Below are 22,456 nucleotides of genomic sequence, written 5' to 3' on the forward strand. Positions count from 1 at the left end.
TTTCAACATTTTTATTAAACTAAATGTACACCAATTGAGACCACCATCTTGTTTTGAAATTTTGGCCTTTAAGGATTGCCAGATTGGCCTTTTTAAGGCCAAATTTGACCTTCAATTTCAAAACAAGATGGCGGTCTCCATTGTTGTACATTTGGTCAAATAAAAATGTTGAAAAAATAATAAAAATTAAATTTTTTCGGGTTTTATTTCAGCCCTAGGGTCTAATAATATGCTTTATATAAAATAAATAATTTTTATAAATTTTTGTCGGTGAAATAATTTACGCCGCTGAAATGCACATTAGCCCAATTTTTTATAGTAAATTATTTTCAAACCTTTGAAAGCTAAAAAGAATTAATTTTAAAAGTTTACATTTTTTTTTCAATGAAAATTCAACACACATTGTTTCGTTTTTTTTTTCTGAATAAGTCTTTATATAAATTATAAAAAAACAGATGTCAATTCATGTGCACATTTTTTTGGAATTTTTAAAAGAATCTATAATAAAAAATTTTTTTAAAAGAATCTATAATAAAAATTTTTTTTAAAAGAATCTATAATAAAAAAATTTTTTTAAAAGAATCTATAATAAAAAAATTTTTTAAAAGAATCTATAATAAAAAAATTTTTTTAAAAGAATCTATAATAAAAAAATTTTTTTAAAAGAATCTATAATAAAAAAATTTTTTTAAAAAGAATCTATAATTAAAATTTTTTTTTAAAAGAATCTATAATAAAAAATTTTTTTTAAAAGAATCTATAATAAAAAAATTTTTTTAAAAGAATCTATAATAAAAAATTTTTTAAAAGAATCTATAATAAAAAAATTTTTTTAAAAGAATCTATAATAAAAAAATTTTTTAAAAGAATCTATAATAAAAAAATTTTTTTAAAAGAATCTATAATAAAAATTTTTTTTAAAGAATCTATAATAAAAAAATTTTTTAAAAGAATCTATAATAAAAAAATTTTTTAAAAGAATCTATAATAAAAAAATTTTTTTAAAAGAATCTATAATAAAAAAATTTTTTTAAAAGAATCTATAATAAAAAATTTTTTTTAAAAGAATCTATAATAAAAAAATTTTTTTTAAAAGAATCTATAATAAAAATTTTTTTTAAAAGAATCTATAATAAAAAATTTTTTTAAAAGAATCTATAATAAAAAAATTTTTTTAAAAGAATCTATAATAAAAAAATTTTTTTAAAAGAATCTATAATAATAAAATTTTTAAAAGAATCTATAATAAAAAAAAAATTTTTTAAAAGAATCTATAATAAAATTTTTTTTAAAAGAATCTATAATAAAAAAATTTTTTTTTTAAAGAATCTATAATAAAAAGATTTTTTTTAAAGAATCTATAATAAAAAATTTTTTTAAAGAATCTATAATAAAAATTTTTTTTAAAGAATCTATAATAAAAAAAATTTTTTAAAAGCATCTATAATAAACATTTTTTTTTAAAGAATCTATAATAAAAAATTTTTTTTTAAAGAATCTATAATAAAAAATTTTTTAAAAGAATCTATAAAAAAATTTTTCAAAAGAATCTATAATAAAAAAATTTTTTTTAAAGAATCTATAATAAAAAATTTTTTTAAAGAATCTATAATAAAAAAATTTTTTTTTTAAAGAATCTATAATAAAAAATTTTTTTTTAACTTTTAAATCGTTAAATCTATAATAAAAAATTTTTTTTAAAAGAATCTATAATAAAAAAATTTTTTTTAAAGAATCTATAATAAAATTTTTAAAAGAATCTATAATAAAAAAAAATTGTTTTTTAAAAGAATCTATAATAAAATAAAATTGTTTTTTAAAAGTATCTATAATAAAAAATTTTTTTTAAAGAATCTATAATAAAAAAATTTTTTTTAAAAGAATCTATAATAAAAAAAAAACTTAGTCTCCTCTCAACATGATTTTTTTTAAATTATAAAATAAAATTATAAAATAAAATAGTCAATTTGAAACTGTAAACAGTCAGGCATATATTTTTTGTTTTGAACATTCTTGAAGAGGAAATGATTTTAATGATTTTTAATGGATAAAGAGCGACTATAAATGTAGATAATCCATTTCTCATTAATTAATACTTGAGATGATGATGTTTTTTGTGACACCTGACAAATGAATTAATATTTAGATTTATGATTTGTCTTGGTAGTTGTAACCATTTAATTGCATCCCCACAAGGATAGCATTAGTCTAAAAAATTGTAAAAATAATAATTTTTTTTTGTTTTTTTTTAGATAAAAAAGAACCCTGGTCAACTTACCAAACCTGCTTTTCTCAGCTCTTTCCGTAATTGTTTATTGGTAAAATAACCTTGGAGATAGTAGTCATCAAGGCTGTTGTATTCACCAAAACTGGAAAGAAAAAATAAAAGAAAACAAATATCAAAATCCTTTCTCTTTTGGCATTAGCCAAGATTATCCTAATGTGAAGCAGGAATCAAACAAGATCACATCAAGGTGCCATCAAATTTAATTCAAAGGTCAAACAAGGTCACACTGCCATCAAATTTGATTCAAAGGTCAAACAAGGTCACACTGCCATCAAATTTGATTCAAAGACCAAACAAGGTCACACTGCCATCAAATTTGATTCAAAGACCAAACAAGGTCACACTGCCATCAAATTTGATTCAAAGGTCAAACAAGGTCACATTGCCATCAAATTTGATTCAAAGACCAAACAAGGTCACTGTTCTGGAACTCAGTTATTCCTCAGAATCTTGCTTTCAGGTACCTACAATACCATCTAGCAGTCAAACTTCAGAAAGCATGCGTTGGGCAGACAGATGAACTCAAATTAACATAACGAAAACAACTATTACATTGAAAACGCTTTATCAATTAGGTAAAAAAATCTGAAACAAAAACAAAACAAATAGTTAAAAGGAGAAAACATAATTAAACAAAAGGAAATAATACATGAAAATAATTATGTTTTGGACAGGCTTCCAAATTAACAGATTCTGGGATATCTTATCTTTTTCAATCAACTGTTAGGTGAAAGTCCGTAACAGTTAGAAAAGTGTCTTTTCTCCATTAAATTGTTAGGTGAAAGTCTGGAGCGGCTAAAAAATGTCCTTTCTTTTTTTTTATTATGATTATTAAATCGTTAGGCGAAAGTATGGAGTGGTTAGAAAATGTCTTTTCTTTTTTTTTTATTAAATCGTTAGGTGAAAGTATGGAGCGGTTAGAAAATGTCTTTTTCTTTTTATTAAATCGTTGGGTGAAAGTATGGAACAGTTATGTCTCTTTTTTACAAAGGTTGTTATTCTAGTGCGGCGCATAAACTACCCAAGTGCCCATGAAATAAAAATAGGAATAGAAGTCTGAGAAAAGATATAAGTTCTGTGCGAGCGAGGAAGGAAAGAATAAATTAGAATTTCTACAAATTAAATATAGAAGTCACACACTAGATTAAATAAACAGAAATAGGGTTTCGAGTTCTTTATAGAAGGAATAGCCAGGTAAAGGAATAATAGATGTTCTGAACGTACCTCATGGCTTAAACGGGGAGTCGAGTAAAGTCCGTGCGTATCGTTTCAAATTCCGCGGTTAAAAGGGGGGAAGGACAGAATCGCAAAACGACACTAGGGCGAGATCGCGTGGGAACACGGAGTTCTCGAAGGATAGCGATATGACATTTTTTTCCTTTTCTTTTTTATTTGGAATGCCTAAACGGCTAAGTTTTCCATTAAAGAAAGATCAGGAAGGGAAGAAATAAGAAAGAAAACTATATATGAAAAAACTCGCACAGAGATGACTGAGAACGAGGCACGAGGCACTGATGCTCTTAAAGCGTGTGTCCCTTGTTAAAAAAGAGCCCGGTCTGAAGACAGAACAGTCACACTGCCATCAAATTTGATTCAAAGGTCACACTGCCATCAAATTTGATTCAAAGACCAAACAAGGTCACACTGCCATCAAATTTGATTCAAAGGTCAAACAAGGTCACACTGCCATCAAATTTGATTCAAAGACCAAACAAGGTCACACTGCCATCAAATTTGATTCAAAGACCAAACAAGGTCACACTGCCATCAAACTTGATTTAAAGGTCAAACAAGGTTACATTGCCATCAAATTTGAAGAGTCTTTTTATTTGTTTTTCTTTTTTTTTTTAAGATTTATAAATAATTTGTTTCTTCTTGTCAACCATGAGTTAAAAGTCATAAAAAATTTTTTTTTCAATTTTTTTTTTTTTGGCTAACCTGAAAGTTAAGTCTGTAATAATCGTCGTAAATATGTTAATACAAACTATCTAAAACTAAAAACATTGTGTAGTTTGGAAATTATCAAAGTTCTTTCTGATCTTTGTCAATGATCTCCTATATCATATTCTTCAATCATTCTTAGACATTTATGCAGACAGTACTACCATCTATAACAACTTTTCAAAAGCCGGCAATCACCAAGATCTTCCTGATTCTCATTTTTCTGATCTTGACCACATGCTGCAATGGGGGGAAAAAGGTGGCTGGTTAATTTTAATGCATCTAAAACCAAGCTTCTATGTTTTCATTACAAACTCTCTGGTGATCCCCACCTGGCCCCAATTAGAATAAATGGCTCTCAACTTGAGGAATCCCCATGCGTTGACAAGCTTCTGGAACTAACCTTCACTCCTGATGTGAAATGGAACACATACATCAGATCCGTTGTCAAGATCGCCAGAAAAATGGTTTGATCATTCAAGGTATCTCACTCTGGATACAATCATCTACCTATACAAGAGTTAAGTACATCCTGATAGAGTACTGTTGCCCATTTGATTGGTTGTTTTTGTTTACGGCATATCAACCTTTTTCAGGTTATTTAATGCCGAATCTAGTTATTTTGAGGAACGATTTTTAATGGAGTATATTTTTTTTGTTAAGTCAGATTCTATTTAATCCATAGTTGGGACCCTAACAGGTACTACCACTCCGGGTCAGAGTGAACGTGGGAGCAATGGCAATTAAAGGGTGGCTCCACACTCCCTAAGGCCTGCAAGGTGGGGCCTCACCATCGGATATAGTTTTAGGTCATATCCAGGACCGGTTGCCCGATTTGGGGAGGAACTTTTCAGAGTGCCCTTTCCTGTCTGGACAGGATACAAAACCAACTTCGAAACCTGGTGGGCAATGTTTTTTTTTTCTCCTTACTCTCTCTTTTATTGTTATTTTCATGGCAGGTACTCGACTGAGCTCCACTCTATAGTTCCCCTCCAGTTAGGCATTCATGGCAAAACCCAACTAGCTATAACCACTATCATCAATTCTCTTACTCCCTATTTATGCCTAGAGCTAAATGAAAATTCCATGAACAGAGTTTTTTTTCCTCAGAACTACTCGTCTGCTTCCCAGCTGACTACAACATGATCGTTTTCAAGTCCAAAGTTCTTGATGAGCCACCCTTTAATATAAATGAACTCGTATCCCATTTCCACCATCAACGATCTTCACGATGTTATCTCACCAGACTCCCTAATGGGATCTTGATAATTAATGACTACAAAAAAAAAAAAAAAAAAAAAAAAAAAGGAAAGAAATGGAAATTATCAAAGGAGAAAATGTTCCTCCATAAATTGTTTTTTTTTTATTTCTGTAAATGTGAAGATTATCCGCTATTCCTTAATTTACATAATATTCGGCTTATCCTTCCTTAATTAATCTATACGTTATGCTACTAGTAAAGTATATCTATTGGAGCGCATTCCGTCAAAGTACAGGATGGAATGATAAATTTGTTGCTCTAAAGAAAACAACACTACAGATGTATTTTAAAACTTTTATTGAAAAAAAAAAAAAAATCAATTCAGGTAACTCAATTATGTAGTAGAGCTCAAATCTATTCAATGTAGCCACCTTCAGCCTCAATCACAGTCTCAATACGGGTCCAGAACTGGGAGCATGCCTTTTCCACAAGTACCGGCAGAAGCTTGGTGGATGGTGGTGATCAGGCTGGCTTTGGTGTTGTGGGAGGTCATGTTGGTGATGTCCTCAATGTACGACCAAATGAAGTAGTCCAGTAGGTTCAGGTCAAGAAAAGAGGGGGAGGGCAGTGAGAGAAGGGTACAATATTGTAGCACTCCTTCTGAAGCAAAGCCTAGGTCTCTTTGGACTTGTGAGCCAGCATCGAGTCCTGCTGCTACACCTAGTGTTGCACCAGGGTATCACCACACTCTTCTGCACATCCAGGTACACTTTGGTGTTGACTTTCAAACCCACTTCAAAAATGTGAGGTGGCATGATGTGGCCCTCACTTGAAACTAGTGGTGGGACGATTAATCGGAATCGGAATCGTTAATCGTAAGAATCGTGTATTTTGGGAGGTATCGGAATTGGAATCGCATCGTTAAAAAATACCTTAATTTTCCGATTCCTTCATTACGATTCTTTTAGTCTGATGTTGAAAAAAAGAAAAAAATTTCCTGATATTTCTAACCGCAAGAGAGAAATAAAAAGAAACCAAAGAAATTCATTATTAACAGGGCAATGCTTAGTGCCCCTCCCTTACAAGATTCATTCATTCAGATCTATTGTAATCAAAACTACAAAAGAGTTAACTTGAAAAGAAGTATGCAGGGCTCTACATTGCGAGTAAAGATAAAAAAAAACGCTTATCTTTTTGGCGATTGTTTTTTTTTTTACTGACAAATCTAATAGTGAATGAAAATGCTTTTTCAACTTATATTTTCTTAAAATAAAACGAGCAAAATCAAATTATTTAAACAGTAAAAGGTTTAATAGAACAATATACTTTTTTTTCTTTTTTTAAAAGAAGGCTTTTGAAAGAAATATCTCTAAAATGAAATTGATCACGTTGTATTATTTCGCAAAGTTTTGACAGTAGTCGGTTTCTTTTGAAGTTTCAAAAAAATCGACCCCATACCTATCTCTTCCAAACCTAAAGTTATTAAATAACCCCTTCGTTAATTTAAGGGTAATTAATTCAATTCAGTCAAGTTTTTTTTTTTTTTTAATTTCATTGAAATAAAATCCATCATTTTTTTTTTTCTCCAGAAAGATAAAACCCTGAATTTGATTATATTAAAAGCAGAATAATATAATCTTTTTTCTAGAATTTTAAATTGAAAATTAAAAGTGTTTTGCGCAGTTTTTTGCCGAACGAAAAAGAAATTAATATATATATATATATATTTAAAAGGTTTTGTAATCAATTAATTTTTATGTCTAAATAATATTTACGATTAATTAAATAATTTCATTTTAAAAAGTATTTATAAATAGAATTTTACTAAGGACTTATAGTTTAGCAATATTGAACCGCATCAACCATGTGTGAATTGAACACAGTCAACCAAAAAAAAAATTCAAAAGAAAATGCGGGTTTGTATTACTGTACACATAGATTCGAAAAAGTTGTCAAAAAACAAATATATAACAAATAAATGTTATCAAAGGCAAGATAAGTTATTTTTCTACCTAACTGGATATATTTTTCGGGTTTTTATTCAATGTAACATGTTTATTCGGCTCGAAAAGCATACAGTGTTTACCGATGTATTGGAAAATTCAAAATGGCGCCCGACACCCTCTTTAACACGGTAAGTTCAGGAAAAGATGTTATAAATAATAAACTATACAAAATACTGCTAGAAACTCGTTCAATATATGTTACCGTGACATATTTTGACATATATACGGTGTTTTTTTTAATAGTATTTTGTCTAGTTTATTATTTATGACACCTTTTCCCGAACTTACCATGTTAAAGAGAGTGTCGGGCGCCATTTTGAATTTTCCAATACATCGGTAAACACTGCATGTTTTTCGAGCTGAATAAACATGTTATATTGAATAAAAACAAAATAAATTACCCAGTTTGGTAGAAAAGTAACTTATCTTGCCTTTGATAACATTTATTTGTTATATATTTGTTTTTTGACAACTTTTTCGAATCTATGTGTACAGTAATACAAACCCGAAAATGCATATTTGCATTTCATTATGTAAACTTTTATACATTGGTTTCAAAAATTAAATTCTATAAGTTTTTTTTGTTAACTACCGGTTGGTACAATTTACCACCCCATCCCTTTATATTTTTTTCTTTTTGTCTTTTTTAGCGGATTATTTTCAATTAATTATCCAAATAAGTGACTAGCTTTAAAACAAAATTTAATAGTAAATTATTTGTTTACAGATAAACTGAATTTTCTAATATGGCCCAAAGTCCAAAAAAAAGTCTTTTTGAAGATGATGAGTTGAAAGCCATTTGCAAAGTCTGTCAAAGTAAAATATCGCGAGGAATAAAACCATCTAACATGACCACAACCAACATGTTAAAACATTTAACTATGAAGCATCCAAATAAATTGGAGGAGCAAAATAAAAAAGAAAAGGAACAAAAAATTACCAACTAGTCACTCAGAACAGTTTTATTAGTGAGGGTCGAAATCGCAGTGTCTTTTTTTTTTTTTTTTGCCTACGTCACCATCTAGGTGTCACCATTTTTTTTTTTAACCCTCCTTAACTTCAAAGAGTAAATACAATATATACAACTAAAAAAATAATTTTTAAAAATGCTGATTCCATTCATGAAAAATTCTTTTAACTAGAAATTAAAACTTAGGTAAAGATACCTGACTGACAGCAACAGGAGCACTGGTTAACTACTGAACCACGTGGAAAGATGGGGGGGGGGGAAATTAAATGATGATAATAAATTATGATAACCGTCTTTGAAAGGCACTAAACTCCTAAAATTTACTTCTTTAAAAATTTAGGCGGCACTCCCCGGCGATTTTAAAGCACTCTCTCTCTCAAAAAAAAAAAAAAAAAAAAAAAGATTTAATTTTTAAGTTTGGGAAAGATATATTTATTATAACTAAATTCCTGTATGAAGACTGGATCTACTTTATTGGACGTTAATTTGTGAGATAAGTAATTTTTCAATGTTTAATATGTTTTTAAAAGTTCAATTATCAATTAAATTTTTTTAATTGCATTTATTTTTCAATTTATTTTAAAAAAACAGGGTTTTAAATGTATTTTTCAAGGTAACAAGCTTTGAAAGAAGTCTAATAAAAAAAAATCACATAATTTTTAATTTCGACAACCCTGAGAATTTAATTATTAAAAAAATATTGAAATGTGACATTTTTTTATTCAACATTTCTATTAGTTCAATTAATTTTCTTTCGATAATTCATTTCACTCAACAAACTTCACCATTTTTTGTTTGTTTTTTTTTAATCTTTTTATGTAATTTTGGTAATTATGTTTGCTCAATTTTATCTAGTATTTCATTTGTTTTTTATAGTGGTATCATTTTTATATGTGTTCCTTTGATATACCCTATTTCAAAATTAGTTTGGCTAAACTTATTCTTCACGTTAGAAACAACGTGTAAACGCAATGAAAAAGTAAGAAAAAATAATAGGTGTTAACTACCACTTGTGAATTATGGAGGTCTGAAGAACTGCCGTCACAAATACAACTATCAATAGCCAAACAAAAAATCGTTTTTGAAATTCCTTTAATTGTAACTTTTCGCTATACCTACCTTTTGGTATAAAACACAAAAACTTTCGATTAATGGTATTTCTCATATATGGTCGTTAACTTTGGAAAGGTTATTTTGTATCTACGGCGCCATGTCACGTGGTATATTGTTTTTTTTTTTCATTACGCACGTTCATTTATAAATTATTAAATCAAATATTTATCTTTTTTATATTTAATTAGTATATATTTTCTTTCTCTTCCGCTATATTTTTTTTATTTAATTCATTAAATCTGTTAATTATGAGGACCAAAATAATGAATCGTGTGTATTTATTCTCTAATTTTCTTGTTTTTGTTCTGTTATATAAATTCTATTTTATTTGTTTTTTCTCTGAAGGATAAATTCTATTTTCTTTGAGTTTTTTTTTCTGTATTCCAATTAAGTAAAATAAATTTTCTCTAAAATAAATTTTGCTAATTTTTCCGTTTAGTTTACTATATAATAATTTTATTTAAACCAACACACGACGGTGTAGACATAAAATATCTCTTCCAAAGTTAGGGAACATATTTGGGAACTACCGACCATAAGTATAAAACTACCTGGTATATTTCAAAACAACAAATTCCCTAGGAATCGGAATCGTACTTGGTATCGGAATCGTTAATCAATATTTTCCTGGAATCGGAATCGTATAAAAATTAGGAATCGTCCCAACACTACTTGAAACCACACCAAAGACCATAACCACGGTTAAAAACTTTGTTTTCATCACTCTGGGCATGTCCCTGTTATTTGCAGCAATTCAGCGATGCATTTTGAGGGTCCTGTTGTCATAATTTGGATCGGTAGAGAGCATGAGTTGCACAGCAGTGCATCTCCGATCCTGCTCATTGAACATTCAGGTTCCTATCGCTCTTGGGATTTGTACACAACTGGGGGGAAAAAAAAAAGAAAACAGGTTTTCATCAAACGAAAATGGAATCATGTGGTCTTTTTCTAGGGCGACAAATTTATCATTCAAAACTGTACTTGTAAAACAAGTATGTGGATTCAACATGGCATTGATGGAACAGGAGCCAAAGCTTTGTAGACAGTGTGGGACCTATTAAGCCATCTTCTTGAATAATTAAACTCTAACCAAGTTCCACCATTACTGATCATTACAGTGATATCTCACAGTCTACACTACACTCATTAACCCTTATTCATTATCAGTTGTCTTTGGGTCTCGATAAGCTATGATCCCCCTAGTAAAAAAAAAAAAAAAACATTCACAAGAAAGAAAAAATCCACGACCACATAACCTGAGTATGTACGGCTACAATCATCTTTTTTTTTTGTTTAGTGGGACATTTTTCAAAATGTCAGGAATACACTTCCTACCAAGAAAGGCAGACAATAATTCTAAAGAACACAAGAGAAGATTTGGTTGGTGGTTTTTGTTTTACGGCATATCAACCCTTTTCAGGTTATTTAATGCCGAATCCAGTGATTTTGAAGAAAATTTTTTTAATAGAATATATTTGTTGTTTTCAAGTCGGTTTCTATTTAACCCATAGTTGGGACCCTAACAGACACTACCACTCCGGGTCAGAGTGGACCTGGGAGCAATGGTAATTAAAGGGTGGCTCCACACTCCCCAAAGCCCGCAAGCTGGGGCCTCACCACTGGATATAGTTTAAGGTCATATCCAGGACCGCAAGAGAGGAACTTTAGGCTTGGAAAAACTTCACTCCAGATATAAAATAGAAGACTTACATCAAATCGATTGCTATGGTCGCAGGAAACATGGTTGGATCTTTCTATCGCTCCAGAAAATCCTTCTCTCCTGACACAATCCTCTACCTAAACAAGAGCCAGATACGCCCCAAGATGGAATATTGCAGCTAAGGTTTTGGAATATTTGTTGCTATCTCACTGAAATATGATATATTTCTTAAATTACACAGAATATTGCTTCAAAGTGACAAATTTGTGTAAGGGGTATTTAGCAGAGATACTAACAAACAACTATACGAAAAATAAATATATACAAGAAAGGGTTTGTATTACTGCATTCGAAAAAGTTGTAAAAAAAAACAAAAAAAAAACCAAATATATAACAAATAAATGTTATCAAAGGCAAGATAAGTTACTTTTCTACCTAATTGGATATATTTTTAGTGTTTTTATTTAATATAACATGTTTATTCAGCTCGAAAAACATACAGTGTTTACCGATGTATTGGAAAATAAAAAATGGCGCCCGACTCTCTCTTTGACATGGTAAGTTTGGGAAAATAAGTTAAAAATAAAAATAATATACAAAATACTGTTAAAAACCCACCAGCCTATGTCACGGCAACAGTATTTTGTCCATTTTTTTTTAACTCCTTTCCCCAAGTTTATCGTGTCAAAGAGAGAGTCGAGCGCCATTTTTAACTTTCCAATACATCGGTAAATACTGTATGTTTTTCAAGCTGAATGTTACATTAAATAAAAACACTAAAAACATATCCAGTTAGGTAGAAAAGTAACTTATCTTGCTTTTGATACATTTAGGTCGTGGTGGGGGGGGGGTAAAGATTCATATCTACTTTTTTGGTGCTAATGCAGAGAGTGATCCGCGCTATTTTTTAAATCGTATCTCCACGTTTAATTAAAGTTTTATATGTTATTTTATTCAATTGTGAGGTTAAAGTATAGAATAGGTACAAAACACCTTCCCCTCCTCATGTTAAGAATAGCTTTTTATACTAACGTTATTATTTCAGCACGGATCACTCTCTGCATGAGTACCACTTTTTTTCCATTTATAATTCAATTTTTGGGGGTGAGTATAGGAGATACAGGGTTGGAAGTGGGTTAGGATTAGGGCCGCTACACCCCTTCTGTCCTCCTGCCCCCCTCAAACTTTCATTGCACGGACGTAACTCTCCAATGGCGATACCTCCCCCTCTCACCCCCTAAAAATGCTCTTTTTAAAAATAATTTTCATTAAAAGAAAAAAAAAAAAAAAAAAAAAGAGAAGAAATTTATAAGTGGGTTGGGTTGGTATTTATTTGCTCCCCCACCGAGCAAATTAGGCACAACGCCGATTTTTAATGTGAGAAGTGAAGAGGAAATGGGGACAAACTCCCCGGGGAGTAGGGGAGCTGGATAGTGACAATTGGTATGAAGGGTTGTCCCTACATTGACCAAGGTCTTATATGTGGGGTTGCCCCCACATATGGTCTTTGAGATTCATGCCCAACTCCCCGGGGTGGGGGCGCATTACGTCCGCCAAAGTTAAAAGTAAAAAGGGGAAAAGTTCGTTCATGTCCGCCGGTGCTTATGCACTTTTGTTATCGCACTAATTTTTAAATAGTATTTTCAAGTTTTACGATATGTTTTTTTTTATTAAATGAAAGTAGAGAATAGTTAAAAAAAAACAAAAAAAAACACCCTCCCCTCCCCATGTGTCAGCTTATGTCACGGTAACATATATTGAGCGAGTTTCGAACAGTATTTTGTCGAGTGTTTTTTTATTTGTAACTCCTTTTCCCAAACTTACCGTGTCAAAGAGAGGGTCGGGCGCCATTTTTAATTTTCCAATACATAAAAAAAAGATATCGCGAAACTTGAATTTAACATGAAAAAAAAACTTTAAAAATAGCGCAGTACCAAAAATGCACGAGCACCATTTTTATTTTTTAACTTTTAAGAATTGTTAAAAAAAGTTTTTTTCTGAAATTTTATACTGTTTACGTTTGTTTTTTTGTTTTTTTTTATTTTGTTCCAAGAAAAAATTTCGGGTACTCCTTGGGCATTGAGTTCCATGACGACCAGCAGAATTATGTAATGGTCGTTCCCTCGTTGCCTTTCGCATTTTTACAAACATTATTTATTTACGTTGGCTTTTTTTTTTTTTTACTATAAATGAGGTGAAAACTATTTTTTTAATTTTATTTAAAGTATTTCAATGAGATGAAAACTATTTTTTTATTTTCTGAAAAATATTTTCTGTTATTTAAAATATCCGCTATGAAAGATCACGTGACTACGCGCGCGAACATTTCAATAAGAACTACTCACGCGTAACGAATACGGTGATATGGCGCAAAATAGTGCAAGGGTTTAGGGGTTAATACCATGCACACAGTAAATTTGCGACGGGTTTGAATATCAGATTCGTTGTCAGCGATCCCGAAAACCTATACAGAACCAAATTTTATTGGTCGGTGTTCTGTTGTAGTTAAAGTAAACATTTACCAAAAAGAGTAAGTAAACATTTATTTACTTACGTGAAAAAAAAAAGTTTACTTACGTGAAAAAAAAAGTAACTAAACCATTTATTGATAATTTCTAACTTTTATTATCATTTTTAATTTACATGAGCGGATAACTTTTTGGTAAATATTTACATTTAGGCCCACCCACCTCTACAATTTTCTTTTTAAATGTCGACGTTTATTGATAAATAAATCTCCTTCTCTGCAACGGATACTGGACACCTCCTTTTTTTTTTTTTTTTTTTTTTTTTTTTTTTTAAATAGTATTCGCGGGTGGATATGTTGACAAATATCAGTTAAATTTTACAAATACCCCCCCCCCCAAAAAAAACGGTGTTTATTCCGAAAGCTGTTCTTAACATGGGGAGGTTGGGGGTGTTTATAAGGTAAAAAAAAAACAATTGTTTTTTAAATGAATATTAAAATAATTTCTCACTTTTACAAACATTTTTACATGCGCACGTAAACAACTATTATTATTATTATTATTATTATTATTACTAATTTTTTTTTTTAACTGTTTTCATTTAGAAATTAGTAAATTCTAATGAATAAAAAAACATTAGTAATTAGTAAATTCTAATGAATACCGAATAATAAACCATTTATCATTAGTCTGTGTTTTTGGTTTTGTGTTGAATGAAACTTTTTTTTTTTTCATTACAACAATATTGAACCAATTTAAATCTTCCGGGATGCGTTTAAAGGTTACGAAATTATCAATAAATCGTTTAGTTACCAAGCCAACGTCAGTAAATAAAAAATGTTACGTGTGCATGCGTTAGCCTTGACTAAGGAGAAGGGACTAAGGGAGCGACCATTAAATAATTCTGATGGTCCCCATCGAGCTCAACGCCCAAGTAGTACCAAATTTCGGTGCAACTTGACTATAGTGTGTCGTCCAACCCAATCGTGAATTTTTAAACAACTGCATTTCATGACAACAAAACATTACGTACTTACGTGTCATCGAAATTAGTATAAATTCCAAAATTTACGAAACATCGTCCAGTAGAAAACGTACTAGAGCTAATTTCCAGAAAAAAGCGTGCAGTATTATCAAAAATAAGCAAGATGGCCGACTCGAAAGCAGTTATCTCCCCCTAGTGTCGGTCTTCTATATTAATTTACAGTGGAAAATTGAAATTTGGAAAAAAAATTTTTACTTGTAATTTTTTTCCTACCGGACCATTTTTCGTAATTTGGGAAATTTATACTAATTTCAGCATGACACGTAAGTACATAATAATATTTTTCTCTGAAATGCGTTTTTTCGAAGACACACTTATGGTAAAATTGCACCAGAGTTTCAATGTTTGTAGCAACCGCTATATACGGCCGGAACAAATCTCCAGCAGGAACTTTTCCCTGCGTAGAAATACAGCAAACAGGCTGGAACATTCGAGAACACCTCCATATAAAGATTTAACCACAAAAATTCAAAGCTGTTTTCTAGGTTGGCAGTATTTTTGCGCGAACAGTTGGCAGAATTGGTGGAAATTTTCTGTTTCTATGTCTATCCTTGTAGCCATGTCACTAGTAAGGGTGCTGGAGGTAAACGTTTTGTCTGGGCTGACGTTATCCGCCTGATAGTCAGGGACCCGAACCTTGGATTAACCACTAAGGAGGCTGTCCTATCAGCAGGTGCAAAGTACTGGGGCTGCTGTATTGCCATTTGGTGAATGGAATCTGGACCATGCAGTAGCTTCTGGTGGGGCCTCTCGATGCCATACTAGTGGGTAATTGTTACGGCTTTACCTTATCATGTGCTACAAAAAAAAAATTCTTCGTTTCTTTTTCTCTCTTAGTTTCCCCTCTCTGTCCTGCTCTAAGTAAATCTGTCAACCTAGTCCACAAATTCCAAAATTTCATCATGACAAGTTTCAAGAAAAAATACACGATTAAACCCGGTTCTCCAACTTCCAACGTAGACCCCTACTACCATGTCTCCTTCTCCAACATCAGGGGTCTTCGTTCTAACCTTCCAGAGGTTGAAACCCAATTACAGGAGACTAAACCAGACCTTTTATTTTTAAGTGAAACTGGCATTGGACAGGCTATTTCCCTAGATGAGTTTGCAATTTCAGGATACTCTAACTTAACTTCTAAATCTGACCCCCAAGATCGCCATGGGCATGGAATATGTGCCTATATTAAAGATAGCTTTCCATGTGGGAGGGACATCTCCAGGGAAGATCCTAACTTACCCTATATGTGCTTCCGGGTTGCTTTAGCTCACACTACTGCATTTATATTTACTCTCTATCGCCCCCACAACAGCGGAGTTACTATCTTTCAAAGCATATCTGAGAAAATTGACCAAGTCCTTTCTACTTATCCTTCAGCTAACATTCACGTATGTGGAGACTTCAATGTTCACAACGTCGAATGGTTGACCCACTCAAACAAGACCGATGATGAGGGGAGGTTCTGTCATGATTTCTCCATTGCCTATAACCTCACTCAGATTGTTCAGGAACCTACCCGTGTGCCCAATAATGACGGCCAGTATGTGAGCCTACTAGACCTTTTTCTCACAACTTGCCCTGAACTATGTTCAGTTTCTGTTCTGTCGCCTCTTGGATCTTCCGACCACTCTGTTGTATCAATTAAGATAAAAATGAAATGTAATAAGTCCCCAGACGTACCTCTTCATCGTACAGTATATCGATACACTAAGGCTGACTGGGATAGCTTCCGTACATTTATATCTGATCTACCTCTGCATTCCATGTTTAAAAAGGATGTGTCCTCTATAGTATTAGACCTAACTGAATGGTTAATTGTAGGTATTGACCATTTCATACCCTCTAAAAAGTTTCAGCAAAAACCTAACAGCCAGCCATGGTTCTCTCCAGAATGTGCTGCTGCCATTGCGCACAGAAATCACTTTTTCCACTGCTTCAAACGTAATAGATGTATGGAAACTAAAGCCGTTTTCAGGACTGCCAGCAACCATTGTAAGAAAGTAATAAGGAACGCAAGAGAGTTGTATGCTCAATCTGTTAAGTCCAAAGTAGCTGAGCAGCGGCTTGGTTCCCACCAGTTTTGGCAAATAGCAAACAGAATCCTGAACAGAAGCGTGTGCTCCATCCCAACTATTATCAATGGACCTGAGGTAATCTCGTCAGCATCAGACAAAGCCAAACTCTTTGTCAAGAACTTTGCAGCTAATTCTACCCTTTGCGACCAAGACCGCCAACCCCCAATATTTCCTCCTGTATCAGAAAACACGCTATGTGATATACGTATATCTGTACGTGATGTTGCGAAACTAATCAAAAACCTTGATTCGAGTAAAGCAACTGGCCCTGATGGTATTCCAATTATAGTACTCAAAAAACTTCAACCTGAATTAGCGCCCATACTTACAAAACTGTTTAAACGTTGTCTTAAGGAGAATAGTTTCCCATCTCCCTGGAAAATCTCATCAGTATGCCCTGTATTTAAGAATTCAGGTGATCGCTCATCCCCCTCTCAGTACAGGCCAATAAGTCTCCTGTGCGTCATGAGTAAGTTGCTAGAATCTGTGTTAAATACAGAAGTAATCAAACATCTCAACAAAAATAACCTTCTTAGTGACACTCAATATGGTTTCCGTTCTGCTAGATCTACAGCAGATGTCCTTACAGTTATATCGCATAGGATTAGCAAATCTCTCGACGGTGGCAACCTTTCTAGGGCAATTGCTCTTGACATATCTAAAGCCTTTGATAGGGTATGGCATAAAGGTTTACTTCATAAGATCGCTAGCTATGGTATAGCTGGAAAAGTCTTCTCAATTATTAAATCATTTCTTTCTGATAGGTTCATAAGAGTAGTAGTTGAGGGGCAAAAATCAGAAGCTCACAGTATTAATGCCGGTGTCCCTCAGGGATCCATCCTGGGCCCAACTCTTTTCCTGATCTACATTAATGATCTTCCAAATCATATCCTTACATCATTTGTAGACATTTATGCTGACGACACTACCATTTATGGTACCACATCTAAGACAGTAAACGACCAAGTTCTCTCCAATTCTCTCTCCTCTGATCTTGAGCACGTAGTACAATGGGGAAATGAGTGGCTGGTTACTTTTAATGCATCTAAAACCAAGCTTCTCTCTTTACATCATCAATATTCTAATTCACATTTGTCATCAATTGAAATGAATGGCTCTCGTCTTCAGGAGGCCTCAAGTTTTGACAAGCTTCTGGGCTTGACCATTACTCCTGATCTTAAATGGAACACGTATATCAAATCTGTTGCCAAGGCCGCTGGAAAAATGGTGGGATCTTTCTATCGATCCAGTAGATATCTCACTGCTGATGCTATTCTCTACCTATATAAGAGCCAGGTACGTCCAAGGGTGGAATACTGTTGCCACATCTGGGCAGGAGCTGCTAGAAAGGACTTGTCCTGCCTTGATAGAGTTCAAAATAGACTTTGTAGCCTCGTAGGAGATGTCCTTTTCTCCTCCTTGCAACCTCTATCTCACAGAAGAGATGTTGCGAGTTTGTCTCTGATGTATCGTTATTTTCATGGAAAGTGTTCAACTGAGCTTCAATCTATGGTCCCCCCTCGCCAAACTTTCACAAGAAACACTCGTCTAGCTGTAAACACTATCAATAATTTCCCCCACTCTTTATCTGTGCCTAAACCTAAACGTAGATTCCATGAACAAAGCTTCTTTCTTAGAACTGCACGCCTGTGGAATTGTCTTCCGTTTTCCTGCTTTCCGGCTGACTACAATATGGTTGTGTTCAAGTCTAAAGTAAATAAGTTCTTGATGAGCCGTTCCATATAAGTTATTAAATTTACCAAATTTTCATTACTAATGATTACTATATTGACCAATTTCTACTGTACACTCTTTAACCCTTATCCTTGAGTGGCCTCTGGGCCTTGATAATGTGGTGATGCCTTTGTAAAAAAAAAAAAAAAAAAAAAAAAAAACAGCCCAGGATGCAGTTTGTCACATTTTGTTTTCATGGGAAAGCAAATAGATGCAGTAAATATCACCACCGCTTGTAGTCATCACATATGCCGGACTTCATCTATTTTGACACAAAACAGCATCGCCGAGAATGTCTGCGAAAAATCAAATCAGGTTTTCAGTTTTTCTCTTGAAATTTTGCAAAGAACTCCGTCTTGTGTTGGTGCACGCCTGGCAAATGAACCTTAACATGGAGAGTTATTTCATCGAATGAGAAGTTAATTCTTCTTTTTAAGCAATTTTTATTTTGAATTATTGTTCTTACGTGATGAACACAAACGCATGCTTTCATTTGCCCCCACCCCACCCCACTGGCATATAATTACATTTACCCCCGCCCCCCGGCATATGATTACTCCCCCCCCCCGCCTACTGCTGGCATATGACAACCTGTTAAAACCTTAAAAATTCCAAAAATCCCTCAAAATATTTATTTTCATTGAACTAATGTTTACACAATTCCCTTCAGATTAATATTTACACAATTCCTCCTTTTTTAAATTTTAATTCAATGTAACAATTTCTTTTCAATAATTTCAATAAGTATGTAAACATTAATCTGAAAGCAATGGAGCTATATGCTCAGTCCGTTAAATCCAAAGTAGCTGAGCAGCAGCTTGGTTCCCACCAGTTTTGGCAAATAGCAAACAGGATCTTGAACAGAAGCATACATTCTGAGGTCATCTCGTCAGCATCAGACAAGGCCAGGCTATTTGCCAAGAACTTTGCAACTAATTCTACCCTATGCGATGAAGGCCATCAACTTCCCCTATTTCCTCCTATAACAGACAACACGCTATGCAACATACAAATATCTGTGCGTGAGGTCGCTCAGCTAATCAAAAACCTTGATTCCAGTAAAGCAACTGGCCCTGACGGCATTCCAATTATAGTGTTGAAAAAGCTTCAACCAGAACTTGCCCCCATACTTACAAAACTGTTTAAGCGTTGCCTTAAGAAGTGCTTCCCAACACCCTGGAAAACCTCATCAGTATGCCCTGTAGTTAAGAATTCAGGTGATAAGTCATCTCCCTCTCAGCACAGACCAATAAGTCTCCTGTGTCATGAGCAAGTTGCTGGAATCCATATTAAATAAAGAAGTAGTCAACCACCTCAGCAGAAATAACCTTATTAGTGACACTCAATATGGTTTCCGTTCTGCCAGATCTACAGCAGATATGCTAACGGTTATATCTCATAGGATTAGTGAATCTCTTGACAATGGCTTCCTTTCTAGGGCAATTGCTCTTGACATATCAAAGGCCTTCGATAAGGTATGGCATAAGGGCCTACTTCACAAGATTTCCAGCTACGGTATAATTGGAAATATTTTCTCAATCATTAAATCATTTCTCTCTGATAGGCTCATAAGAGTAGAGGTTGTGGGCAGAAATCAGAGGCCCTCAGTATTAATGCCGGAGTCCCTCAGTGGTCCATTTTGGGCCCAACTCTCTTCTTGATCTACATCAATGATCTCCCAAAACACACTTAAATTATTCGTTGACATCTATGCTGATGACACGACCATCTATGGCAACACATATAAGGCTGTAAATGGCAAAGTTCTCTGATTCGCTCTCCTCTGATCTTGAGCGCGTGGTACAGTGGGGGAAGAGGTGGCTGGTTACTTTTAATGCATCTAAAACCAAGCTCCTATCTTTACATCATCAACACTCTGATCCCAATCTAGCATCAACTGGAATGGATGGCTCTCATCTAGGGGAAGCTCCATGTTTTGACAAACTTCTGGGATTGACCTTTACTCCTGACCTGAAATGGAACATGTACATCAGGTCTGTTGCCAAGGTCACTGGAAAAATGGTGGGATCCTTCTACCGCTCCAGAAGATATCTCACTGCTGATGCAATTCTCTATCTATATAAAAGCCAAGTACGTCCAAGGATAGAATACTGCTGCCACATCTGGGCAGGAGCTGCTAAAAACAGCCTATGCTGCTTTGACAGAGTACAAAATAGACTTCGTGGCTTAGTGAGGGGTGCCCTTTTCTCTTCCCTGCAACCTCTCTCCCACAGAAGAGACGTTGTGAGCCTGTCTTTGTTTTATCGTTATTTCCATGGCAAGTGCTCGTCTGAGCTCCAATCTCTGGTCCCCCCTCGCCAATCTTTTACGAAAAACACCCATCTAGCTGAAACCACTGTCAATAATTTTCCCCATTCTTTATCTGTGCCTAAATCAAAACGTAGATTCCACAAACAAAACTTCTTTCTTAGAAGTGTATGCCTGTGGAACTCTCTTCCGTCTGCCTGTTTCCCACCTGACTACAACTTGGATGCCTTCAAGTTCAACATAAACAAATTCCTGATAAACCGCCCCCTTAAGTAAGACACTTTATCAAATCTCCATTACTAACAATTACTACGATATTATCCCATTTATTACTGTACCCGCAATAATACTTATCCCCGAGTGGCCTCCAGGCCTTGATAAGTGGTGACTACCATGTAGAAAAATAAAATAAAATAAAATAAAAAAGATGGCGGATCAGAAGAATCTTTCTCCCCCCCCCCTTATCTCTTTCTGTTTTTTTTTTTTTTTTTTTTTGACTTTTCAATTTTCCAGCGGATTATTAGTCTGGTCTGCCAGATTATCAAAAAAGATTGAAAAAAAAAGTCAATATTTAAATAACATTCAGTTTCTAATGCAACGATCTAATAAATCGATCACCCATTTTAAAACCACTCCAAGCTTTTAGGCCAAATTTCGGGAGTTTAGCCTTTTTTTTTTATTTCGCTTTTAAAATAAAAAAAAAAAAAAAAAAAAAAAAAATAATAATAATAATAATAATAATAAAAAAGGCTAAACTATTTTTAAAAAAAGGCTAAATTCACGAAAAAACGTCCCAGTTGTTCTAAAATATTTTGCCTTAAAAACTGAGCACCAACTATAAATATTTAAATATTGATATTTTTCCATTTTTTTTTATTATGGGGTAGTCCCGCGTCCATTCGATAATAATCTACTGAAAAAAAAAAAAAAAAAAAAAAAATGAAATTAAAATAATACAGAGGGGGGCGAGGGCAACATTCTCCATGTCCGCCAAAAAGGCGAATGAAATTAAATAAAATAAATAATTTTTTAAAAAATTGTTTTTTTAGTAATTCGAAAACTAATAAAAAAAAAAAATAATAATAATAACTCGAGTTTTTATCTTTAAAAATATTTCGAATGAAAAACTGTACTTACCATCTTTTACTCGTAAACATGGCTACTATATATTTTTTTTTATTTTATATATATATTTTTTGAGTAGCCACCCCTTCGAGTTTATTATACGGAAAGAATTAAAAAGTCACCTTCGAAATATATTAAAATAGAACTAATGATTAAAAAAAAATAGAATTTACTTTAAAATCAAATGACGTCACAGAAGAATTTTTTGTTGTTTAAGTTTTCAAGATCTAGTATTGATTCATTATGACGTCATCCTTTTGTATAATTTCTTAATTTTGACATTGATGATTCTATTTTTACAAGGGCGTTGCAAATGAATAAATAAATAAATAACAATATCAATCAGTTTACACTACAAATGTCAAAATTAAGTGAAAAACGCCCAGAGCGCATTTGGTGAGAAGGCAAGCAGGAAGTCATTCTTTCGTAATCCACTTTAAGCGGTTATACACAGGGACAAGAAGATCTGCACTAACCCTAAGTCCCAGTGGCAACACTTTCAATTTCGTCTGGTGCTGCAGTGCTGCACCCTTCAAAATGTAACCAGACACCCACTAGTCACTGGA

General features: G+C 33.1%; 1 protein-coding gene across 5 annotated transcripts in view; it reads right to left on the reverse strand.

Annotated features, from left to right (window-relative positions):
• LOC145296075 (uncharacterized) overlaps positions 1-22,055 on the reverse strand; it is a 94,546-nt gene extending 72,491 nt beyond the window's left edge. For 4 of the 5 annotated variants that reach the window (XM_080142201.1, XM_080142197.1, XM_080142198.1 and 1 more), the window contains exons 1-2: positions 21,903-22,055; positions 2,279-2,369 (exon numbers count right to left, since the gene is read on the reverse strand). In XM_080142201.1, the coding sequence (XP_079998327.1) occupies positions 2,279-2,369; positions 21,903-21,922 (111 nt within the window). In that variant the 5' untranslated portion in view covers positions 21,923-22,055. Of the gene's footprint in view, positions 1-2,278; positions 2,370-14,679; positions 14,715-21,902 lie in introns of those variants that run through there. The other variant, XM_080142195.1, reaches the window with a different exon arrangement.
• Positions 22,056-22,456: the final 401 nt, after the last annotated feature.

The sequence above is a fragment of the Euprymna scolopes genome, chromosome 16 (assembly GCF_053919585.1).
Source record: "Euprymna scolopes isolate OS-2025 chromosome 16, ASM5391958v1, whole genome shotgun sequence".
Classification (NCBI taxonomy): Eukaryota; Metazoa; Mollusca; class Cephalopoda; order Sepiida; family Sepiolidae; genus Euprymna; species Euprymna scolopes.